The 11,400-nt window shown below is 49.2% G+C and overlaps 1 protein-coding gene across 1 annotated transcript in view; it reads right to left on the bottom strand.

Moving 5' to 3' along the window:
- Positions 1-545: 545 nt before the first annotated feature.
- Positions 546-11,400, bottom strand: part of IRX5 (iroquois homeobox 5) — a 19,419-nt gene continuing 8,564 nt past the window's right edge. The window contains exon 3 of the mRNA XM_004693567.2: positions 546-610. Within this exon, the coding sequence (XP_004693624.2) occupies positions 546-610 (65 nt within the window). The remainder of the gene's footprint in view (positions 611-11,400) is intronic.

Genomic DNA, 11,400 nt, shown 5'->3' with positions numbered 1-11,400 from the left:
ACTTTTGTGTCTTGGCAGAGCATTATATCATAAACAGCACAAACTTCACGATCTTGTTAATTTTCATAAGACAACAAGTAGAAATTTCTGGAGGAGGTTTTAGAATTCATAGCCCTGTGAGTCCAGTAATATGATTAGGAAGATGACCTACTGAGGTCAGTGATGGGGAAGGATGACAGACTGACAGCTGTCTGACAGATTGACACTGGTAGTGATGCCAAGGACATGGCTCTGTCAGTCCAGGTTGGTTATCTCCTGCCAATGTCCATGTCAGATCACTTCATGTTCATACCAGGAGATGAACGATTATGGAAACTTTGAAACAGTCTGTTGACAGAAGGTAAGTTAAGAAAAGTTATATGACTACTATGCAGATCAGGGAAGTAATGGCAGAGAGAAAGAGAAGGAAGCATAAAGAAGGGGAAGAAGAACAGGTGGAAATTATTCAGGACAGGCTAAGGTATGTTGTTGTAACAAATGACCCAAGACCTGAGTGGCTGGAAACAAAGGTTTATTTCTTGCTCACGGTACATCTCCACTGAGGGTCAGCAGGGGTCTCTGCTCCACGTTGTCCTCAGTCTGGGACCCAGGCTGATAGAGCCTCCACCATCTGGAACATTGTTATACAAAGGAAAGACAGAGAGTGGCAAATCATTTATTGATTTTTTAAAGAGCTCCCCTCCCATTAACACATATCACTTCTATGCACATATCATTGACAAGAGAAGTCACAGATCACATTTCAGTAACACCCAGGAGTAGGAAAACTAGAAAGTTTGCCATCAATTGTGATGTCTACCTGTTGGAGGGTCCCACGACATGGGCCGGTAAAGGATCTGCACTAATCTGGAATCCTTTGGTTACAAAAACAAGAGGTAGAACACAAATTACATCAACCAAAAGGAATTTATTGACTCACAAAACCAAAACTCCAGCAGTAGGTTTGTCTATCCTTAGGTAAAGCTTAATCCCATGGCCCAAAGTCTTCAAGATCCACTCTCTTTCCATCTCTTGACTCCGTTCCTTTTGTGTGGACTCTGTTCTCAGGTTTCACAGACGTAGGGTTCAAGTTCAACAGGAAAAGAAAGACTCTACCTCTCTTCAGTTGTCCTAGGACTCAATCTCACTGGACTGAATCGAGTCATGTGCACATTTCTGAACTAATCACCGTATCCAGAACTAAATCATATTCCTAGCCTGGGAACCAGAATTGAATAACTTCATTAAAAGCATATGAACACAGGAGAAGGCCAGGATGGTTCCTGAGGGAAATTCACAATGCTAGACCAGAATAAGTATCCAAAAACATGCACAAAATCATACATGTCCATCACATTATGTAGACATGTTCCAACCCAGCCTCTTTCTAAGTGGTTTTGTGCTTCTGCAGCTGTGAAGCCAAAGTTGGAGTTCCTGCACTCTTCAATTACATTTTCAATTGGAGCAATTGAGCTGTGTTTGTTACATTAGGATTCCATAAGATTTCCCAAATCCACAAAATGGGAGATCCTCTGCTTTAAGAAAAAAAGCAAAATGAGATTAAGCATCACTGCTTTTTGACTACCATGCCTCATTTTAAAAAAGAAAAGGCACTTTAGTAGGTTTCTGTTGGTATCTCGTAGGCCAGCTTCAACCATGTGGCCATCTAGCTGCAAGGGAGTCTGGGAGACTAAGTATCAGGCAGAAGAGAATGAAATCATTACAACTGGCCTAGACATAAATGGTTCATCTCCTAGGGTTGGGAACACTGCCCCCCCCAATTGAGTTGGGGTTCTTTCTGGAAAAAAAAATAACAGTTCATAAGGAGCTGTCCACCATGGTGCCATGATCTGATTTCACTGACGTTCCTGCAGGTTAGGACTGAGACTTCTGCCTTATTCCTCTGTGAGATTTGCCTGGAATGATCTCATAGCAATTGAGGACTTTAAACATTTTTGGGGAAGAAAAGAAGAATAATGAAAAGAAAGCAAAAGCATTTACCCACCACTCTCTTGACACTCTACTTGCCCCATTTCCCATCCTGCTTCCCTTCCTCTGGTAACCTCAATTTGGTTAGCAAATAGATTGATAGTTGAGTTTTGCTTTGCTGGTTCATCTGTTGTGTTTGTTACATTCCTTATGTTCTCTATAAGTGAAACCATCCAATACTGGTCTTCATCTTTCTATTTTTGCTATACACAACCCCCTCAATTTCCTTCTATTTTGCTACAAGTGGCCATTTTTCTCTGTCTTCACAGTTGCATTGTATTCTACTGGGTATATATGTACCACATTTTCTTACTTCCTCATCAACTGATGGGCACTTCAGCTGATGGGCACTTAGGTGGCATCCACATCTTAGCTGTTGGAAGCAATGCCTCAACGAACATGTAATTTTGGATCTACCCATATAAATTTGGAATCTATAATATTTGAGTGAATGCTGTTCTATTTGGATAGATATCCCAGACTGGAATGGCTAGATTATATGGTATTTTGGAATTTTTATTTTATTTATTTATTTTTGGCACATTAGAAATGAAATTTTATTGTCAGAAATAGTGCCGAATCAAGAGCGAGTATAGGCATTCAGAGGAATTTTTATTTTAAAAGGTCCAGCCTGCTTTCCAAATGGCTACAATTTATAAGCCTCAGAGCAATAGAGAGGGCTTCCGCTTTCTCCACATCCTCACCCATTCGTTAACTTTATTTTTTCTCTTTAAAGATTTATTTATTTGTGCATACAGAACTGGGGTACAGGCCAGAGGCTCAGGGGCGGTGAGAGGCTTCACCAGAGACAGAGTGGGGAACAGAACAGGCAGATAGACGAAGTCCACTGCTGAGGGGAGCAGTGGGCGGGTCAGGAGAGGTCTGCCGCGCCATGTGGTCACCTCTGGGGCAGGCGGGAATCGAACTCATGCGGAAGTGGGTTTAGATTCTCAGGTGCTGTGCTTTAACCCACTGCGCCACCAGGGAGGGCCCCATTCATTAATTTTTAAGGTATCCACCTGGCATGGGCTATTATGATGATTGTGTCCCATTTTACAGATGGAAAAACTGAAGTCCAGGAGTGAATGAAGTACCCAAGGTCACCCAAATAGTAAGTGGGCTTTTAACTCATGCTTCCACCTTCTTTTATTTTTATTCTAAAGTGTTATTAATATGACAATTTTTGCATTGACGTAATTTGGGGGTACAACTTCATACCTCTCTCTATAAAGAAGTGCAAAGCACTGAGGGAAAAGAGACAGCTGCTGTCTCCAAACCGGTCAACCCCAGACCTTTCTCTTGACTGCAGGGGGAAAGAGGAAGAATGGGAACTTGCTAGGCAGAAAGAACAGCGTGAGCAAAGGTCCAGAGGCAGGACACTACATAGAAAGTCTTACATGTTTAGAGCATAAAACTTAAGGGATCAGGGCCCTCCCTGGTGGCGCAGCGGGTCAAAGCACAGCACTGAGAATCTAAACCCACTTCCGCATGAGTTCGATCCCCGCCTGCCCCGGAGGTGACCCATGGGCACAGCGGACCTCTCCTGACCCACCCGCTGCTCCCCTCAGCAGTGTACTTCATCGATCTGCCTGTTCTGCTCCCCACTCTGTCGCTGGTGAAGCCTCTCGCCGCCCCTGCACCTCTGGCCTGTACCCCAGTTCTATATGCATAAATAAATCTTTAAAAAAAACCTAAGGGATCATCATCATACTTAGGAGTTTGAGCCTTGTATCTGGGCATGGAGAGACATTAAACATTTGAGGGAGTGGAATTGTATTACCACATATGCAGTCTACCTCCGGTGGGAAACCATCTAGCACGGGGTCACGGAGGAGGTGAGGGCTGACAGTGTCCTGGATGACAGAGATCACCGTTAGCATGAAGAGAAGCAGGAACTCAGGGGAGAAATAGAGAACACTGAGTCCACCAAACTGAATCCAGACTTAGTAACTGGAGGGGGCAATTTGGAGAGGATGGGGAAAAGCCAAAACTGACTCTTGTGTTTTGAGATGGTTCCATTGGCTAAGGTGGGACATGTAGAGGGGAAGTGGGGGAGACAGGAATCGGGCTTCCTTCCATCCCACCACCCACAGCAGATACCTGGACTCTAGGTGCACCTCAGGACTGACGGCTGGGTGCCAGAGATAGATGCTGAAGGGACCTGACGCCCTCTAACCCTTGCTCAGCTGCATCTCAGGCCACCAGCCAGGCACTCTCCCTCCGCTCATTTCAGACTCGGTGCCTGGCAGGTGTAGAGAGGGGAGCAGAGGTGCGTGATCTAAACAGTGGCTGCACTCATCTCAGCGTGGAAGCATAAAGGTCCCTCAATAGCTAAGTCAAAGGGGAAGAAGGCAGGCCTGAGGGTTGCCCTCCGAGATTCGAAGGCACAGCATTGCCCTAGGAAGGACCCAGCCCGCACAGGCTCAAGACAAACAGGCCGTGCAGCTCAGAACCCCACCACGGTTTGCGGGGACCTACTCGCCACACAAGACGGAAGTCCACGTCCAGGCCCACGGGAGGGGAAGCTGTGGGACTCATCTTGCTCCCAGTCCTCCTGGAGTGCTCAGTACAGAACGGGCAAGCAGGCTGGCTTTAGGCTCGATGAGGGGTTTTCTAGAAGACTCCAAGGACATTGTCATCATTCTCTGCTGGGAGTGGGGGGACCTGAGGCCCAGAGAGGTTCAGCCTCTTGCCTGAGGCCACACAGCAGGGCTGGGGCAGAGCCGGGAGGCAGCCCAGTGTTCCCTGAGCCCAGAGCCTGTGCATGGTGAGGCCTCTGGCTCAACAGTGCTGCCCCCACCTCTGTGGAGAGAAAGTGGTGTGGCTGGGGCCACTGAACGCCCTGGAAAGCCCTGGAAGCACTTCAACCCAATCTCCCGAGGGCAAATGGGTTTAGAGGTGACTGGAGTGGACGGCGCTGGGCTGTTCAGGCAGTACGATCCGAGCGCACGTCTTCGTGAGGGGTCAGGGAGAAAGGGCCACGGGCCGGCTGAGGGGCTGAGGTTCTGCTCTTTTTGATGTGCAGCTTTGGCATTGGTTCTCTCCCGCTCTATGACCTGCTGTAGCTCCCCCTGGCTACGGCCTCTGGTTAATATTCAGATGATTGTTATTATTATACTGGCACTGTCTCTGGCTAATAAGATTAAAGAAAGGAAAGAGGGGAGAGTCTGGAGACAGAAAGTCCTACCAGGAGGAACAGGAGAGTGCACTTCGGGGCAGGGTTTTCTCACTGCGGGCAGCCCCTACTCCTCCCACCAAGTTGTGAATCCAGGAGCTCTGCTTCCCTGTAGCACCAGGTAACCCTGCCAGCTTAACAAATATTTCACTCCTCATAACACTGAACCTTGGATAGCCAGAGAAAGAGCAGATGCCAGCCCTCCCTGGTGGTGCAATGGGTTAGGACGCAGCACTGCAAGCTGGCTGCAGCCACTTCAATGCCAGTTCAATCCCCAGCCCCGGAGCTGACCCACATGGCATGGCAGACCTCTCCTGACCTGCCCGCTGCTCCCCTCAGCAGTGTACTTCGTCAGTCGGCCTGTTCTGCTCCCCTCTCTGTCTCTGGTGAATCCTCTCACCGCCCCTGCAACTCTGGCCTATACCCCCGTACTGCATACATAAATAAAATCTTAAAAAAAAAAAAAAGAGCAGATGGCAAAAGCAGCAGATATCCAGAGCTTCCTCCTTATTCCATCCAAGAGACAGGTCCAGGCTCCAGCTCACAGACAGCCACTTAGGCAAGAACTGTTCAGTCCCTCAGTTTCCTTATCTGTCCAATGGGAAGAATGCCACACCCATAGAGGAGCCACTTGTCAATGTTCTAGTGAGGTCATGTAGGTAAAAGCAGATATGCATGTAAATAAATAAAGTTAGTATAATAACTGACATCTACGAAGCACTCAGAAGGTAACGAATATAGTTTATAAAATATGCTACCCTTACATGACGTGAGTAGCAGCTTTTAACAAAAAAATTGGTGTTGCAGTGCTCAGCCCTCACTGATTTTATCCCCAGGCTGGAGACATGGGCCCCCGTGACTCAGAAATGTCAGAAGATGAAACAAATTCCTTTCCATTCCATTCAAGAAGTTATGAATTGCTGTTCTTTCTGCTACGAAGGCTCCTCATTATACATTGATACAGAGCTAGATAGACAGCTTGTGTATCACGAAAGCAAAATCTGAATCTGTTTGAATTACTGATGGCTATTAAAAAAAAGAAAAGAAAAGACAAGGCAGAAGAACCTGTTCTTCTTCCACAAGTCTCTGCTTGCGTGATAGACGTCCATGGTGTCACCTCGGGGAGATTTCATTATTCAGCAGTTTTGGGAATGAGTGATTGATGTAATTAAAGTTATTGGTAAAGAAAGATTCAGTTACCAAGGAACAGATGAGTCAGCAGAAACTTTAAGTAATGAAATAATGTTCTGAAGAGTGATTCTTAAAATAAGCATTTTATTTACTTAGTTTTTTTAACTGTAGACATCTTAACCGTGGCAGGTCAGCAAAACAGTGTAAAGTGATTAAGAAGTGGGGAAAGCATGATGCAATTTTAGAAATTCTCTGATGAAGTCATTTTCAATCATCTGAAACCAGATGTGTTAAGTAATAATGGAGCCTTGGCCCTGTGCTTTGGAGGGTTCTACTTACACGATCCCATTTAATCTTCACCTCTCAGACAGGTGTTGTTATTTTCCCTGTTTTGTGGAGGAAGGCTTTGGATATCAGAGAGGTTAAGCAACACCCCAGGGTTGCACAGCAGGCTATGGAACAGCCTGATGCTAGAGCTCAGCTTCCAATCACCGCAGGTCCTCTGGGTTTTTAAGTCATTTAGCCAGGTCCCCTAATACTCCCAAGATAACAGAATGCATTCGGGATTTGAATTCACATCTGTCTGACCTTAGAATTGTTTCAAAATTTGTATTTTTAAAAGTGATTTATTTATTTATGCATACAGAACTGGGGTACAGGCCAGAGATGCAGGAGTGGTGAGAGGATTCACCAGAGACAGAGTGGGGAGAAGATCAGGCAATTGTACACTGTTGAGGGCAACAGCGGGCCAGTCAGGAGAGGTCTGCCACGCCATGGGGGTCACCTCCAGGGCGGGGATCGAACTCATGCTGGCTGCGGCCAGCTTGCAGTGCTGTGTCCTAACCAATTGCACCACCAGGGAGGGCCAATTCATATATATATATTTTAAGATTTATTTATTTATGCATACAGACTTGGGGTACAAGCCAGAGTTGCACGAGCAGTTAGGGGATTCACCAGAGACAGAGCAGGGAGCAGAACAGGCAGATGGACGAAGTCCACTGCTGAGGGGAGCAGCGGGCTGTCAGGAGAGGTCTGCCACGCCCTGTGGGTCACCTCCAGGTCACTCATGCTGAAGTGGCTTTAGCTTCTGAATGCTGTGCTTTAACCCGCTGCGCCACCAGGGAGGGCCCACAATTCATATTTTTATGGGAAAATACAAGTAAGGACCCAGATTTATTTTCATCTGCCTTAAGTGACACCCAAGGCACCCTGGCTTTGGGCTCTATGGGTGCTATGGGCTGACAGGGCAGGGGGCTGAGGGTGGCCCTGCCACAGTCACAGAGGCCCCATCTCGTAGGCAACAATGGAAGGAGGCCTCAGAAGGGGCCCGTGCCCCTTGGCGCGGGATGCATGTGAGGCATGGCGGAAGGGGGGGCCCAGGGGGCTCCACAGCCCCTCCGCTGGGTGACTGGAGGAAGGAAAGCAAGAGCGGCTGACCTGGGTTGGGTGAGGGCTGGGTGGGAGTGGAGGGGTGACTTCCGTCAGAGGCGCTTTGAATTTGAGTGCCGAGACCCTTCTAGACACCCGTGGTTGGGGGCTGCGGACAGACTGGCGGGCCGGATGCCACGCAGGTGTCCCGAGGGCCACGGGGGTCAGGGCAGGCCTTCTCGGCAGGTGGGGGCCCACCTGGGGATCACAGGCCTTGCTGGAGGCTCCCACCTCAGAGCAAAGAGAGGGTGTGGGACACAGTTGGGGAAGAGACGGTAACTGAGTGACAGACTAGCTGGGGCCCCATCAGCCCCCGCACTCCCACTTGCCCGCCCCCAACAAAATTACCACAATGCCTGTCGGGGGTGCTCAGGAAGGAGGGGAGGAGGGCGGGAACCCCAGCTTGTGAGAACCCCAGCTTGTGAGAAAGGGAACATGAGGTGCCGAGACTCCTCAAGGGGGTCGGCACCCACCTCCTCAAACTCAAACCTACCAGCCCTCCGAAGAAGGGGACCTCCCCCAGGAAGGAGAGGAGGGGCCCAGAGTCCTTCGAGGGACCAAGAGCAGAGTAAGAGTCTTGTTGGCTGTGGCCCCTTCGCTCCACAGACCAGAGGCAGATTCAAGACGGAAGGAAGGAAGGAGCTGAGCAGATTTGGGAGGTGCCTGCCATTTCCATCGGCCTGTGGGGTGTCCCTGGGAGGACCAGCAGGCAAGGGATTTAATAACAAAGGGCCCCCGCCCCCACCCCAGCTCTGTGGCCAACCAGCTGGGCGACTTGAGCCAGTTGCTGTGTCTTGGGGCCTCGGTTTCCCTATCTGTGACTGGTCAGTGGCTGCCTTCCTAAGTGCGGTCAGGTGGTTGAGGTTGTGCAGGTGGGGTGAAGAGATGCTCAGGTGGCCTTCATAATTTGGGGGCAGCTTGCAAAGCAGGCGGGCTGGGGCTGGGGAATGTCCAGGGACCCCTGGAGACCCAGAGGGAGCCCAAGCTCCACGGAATCAATTGGTTTTTTCTCATCGTCTTCCATGGGCGACAGGATATACCAGTTTTTCACCTATAGTAGCAGCACAGATATTCCTCTTCCCAGCAAAGAGATGGTGACATGGCCTCTCTGGTGGCACCACGGGTTAAAGCACAGCACTATGACCATATCGGCAGCCCCTGCAGCACGAGTTTGCTCCCTAGCGCTAAGGAGTGATCCACAGGGGCGGATTTCGGTAGATCCACCTGGTCTGCTCCCCACTCTGTCTCCAGTGAATCCTCTCACCCCCACCCCATACTTCTGGCCTAGACCCCAATTCTTGTATGCATAAATATAATAAATCTTAAAGAAAAAAATAGATGGTGACAGAATGTGAAGGAAATGATTCTGTAAATAGCCATTTCGAGAGTCAGAGGCATCGACAGAGCTTTGGGTGGGGCTGTTCAGGGAGGAAGTTTTGGGGAACACTGAGCAAAGAGAAGACGATTTCCTGGAAGTCTTCCCACCTAGGGGACCTTTCGAGATATTCCTCACTCATGTTCTACACCTGTCAGGCCTTCCCCAGGTCAAAAGGGAAAATTCTAAAACTAGCGTGAAAAAAACCTGGAGGGAAAAACAGTTCCTCCCACCCACTAAAGCAGGTCAAGGAGGTGGCGTTTATTCTAAATGAGAATAAACTTGTCGCTAAGTCACAAAGCATCTGCTCCTTGCTGGGGCTCAGGAAATTCGGCAACGAGTGAGCATTTCTGCACGTATGTGTGTTGGAAGAAGGGCCACGTCTTACCACAGGGCTTGGATTTAGATGCTGAATACAAATAGAGGCCAAACCTACCACACAAACAAACAAACAAAACACCCTGGTGGTTTAGGTCTAAAAAAATTAGTCTCAGAAATGACAACTGTGTGTTAAGTCTGATGTCAAACCGTGTTAGCAGGGAAGGTATCTGGGCTGCTGGGAGCTGGGAGGAGATTCGGAAGCCAGAGCTCACGGATGTCTCACTCTGCTTGAAAGATGTCAAGATGCTCTTCCTAAGGGCCTGTGGCTTCCCTTGGGGACAAAGCCACTGATAGATTCACAGAAAAAAAAAAAAATCCCCAAGCTGATGCCCGTCTATACAAGACAAGGAGTCTAGAAAAAGACTGAGGGAAAAAACCAGCAGAATGAGACATCAGAAAAACAAAACCAAAAAAGATTTGAAATAAATGCATGCAAGACTCATGACTGGGGGCCTGGACCCCAACTCAAATCTGCTTACTGGAAGAGGCTCTGTAAAGCGATGGGCAGAAAGGGATGCATTTTTCTTGTGTGGTGCGAGGTAATTGTGGGCAGTTGGATGGTGCCTTCCGTGGGGGGCTGAGCTTATCTTTTGAGAGAGTGGTTTTTTGGGGAGGTAAACACTCCCTGGTGGGAAAGCAGGCTCAGCTCGTGCTGGCTGCTGGGAATCTGAGAGACAGGGCAAGGCCTGGCTCCCCCTCATCTGTACTTCACACGGAGGCCCGTGGAGCGGCCTTCTCCCTGAGCAGTATTTCAGGAGGGCTAAGATGTTTCCCGGGGCCCAGCCTAAAAATACCTCCCCTGACAGCCTGTCAGTGTGTTTGAGATCCCACTATTATAAATTCATTCCTCTCTGTGAAGGCATTTTGTTGTCAGGAGTTCTCAGTGAAGATACAAGCACCTCAGAGCACTGGCCCGGGTGAGGCAGCGGGACAGCACAGCCCAGCAGTGGGGGACCACGACCCCCCTGAGGTGCTGGCCAAGCCATGTGACTCTCTGAACCTGTTTCTCCACTTTTTTTTCCCAAGACAAGAATGAAAGGGAAGACCGTGGTTTAGAAAGTTCTAGTATGGGTGGTTTTAGCAGGGGGTCTGCTCACTTTAGGGTTTGTTCTGACTGTGCCCTGCCACAGGACACCCGCTTGTCCACCCGGGGGACTCTTCCAGGCCAAAGGGCTTGGGGTCAGGTCAAAGAGAACCTTACTCGTCCCCTCGTCTGAAACAGCCCAGCAGATGGCATCCCTACAACCCTGGGCACTCAGGCCCAATCCTTGCAAGTACCAGGCTCCCCTCCTCTCACCCCTGCATCCAGCCCACCCGCAGAATCAGTTGGCGCTACCTTCCAATGACAGTCAAGTCGCACCATCGTCTCCTACCTGGCCCACGAGAACTGGACCTGACTGGTCCCAGCTTCTTCTTACCACCCTCCCCCCCACCCCCGCCACTCCCAAGTCTTAGCTCTTCCGGTCTAGATCTTACCATTTGCCTCAATTCTCTCTCACCTTAAACCCAAACACCTGACTGGGACTTTCAAGTTGCCATATGACCAGAACCTGGCTGTGGCTTGGCCTCATCTCCCGCCACCAAGGCTCTTGCTTGCTCCTGCCCTATGACCTTTGCACTTGCTACCCATTTGCCCAGAACCTTTGCCCCAAACACCTGCTCGGCCTATTCCTTAACTTTTTGTCAGGTCTCTGCTCAAACGCGGCCTCTTTAGGGATGCTTCCAGCATGCCCTGGCTAAGAGAACACACTCCCGTGTCCCTCCCATGTCCTGGCCCGACCTATTTTCCCTCCTAACACTCATCACCTCAAATTATGATAAGTCGTTATCACACTCCTGTAGCTTGTTTTTCCTTCTAAAATGTAAGCTCCCAGAGGACCAGAGTTTGGTTTTGTTCCTCGCTGCATCACCAGCACCTACAACAGCCCATTTAGGAGAT

The sequence above is a fragment of the Condylura cristata genome, unplaced genomic scaffold, assembly GCF_000260355.1.
Source record: "Condylura cristata isolate star-nosed mole 26May11 unplaced genomic scaffold, ConCri1.0 scaffold00039, whole genome shotgun sequence".
NCBI lineage: Eukaryota > Metazoa > Chordata > Mammalia > Eulipotyphla > Talpidae > Condylura > Condylura cristata.
This window is presented reverse-complemented; position numbering and strand designations above follow the sequence as displayed.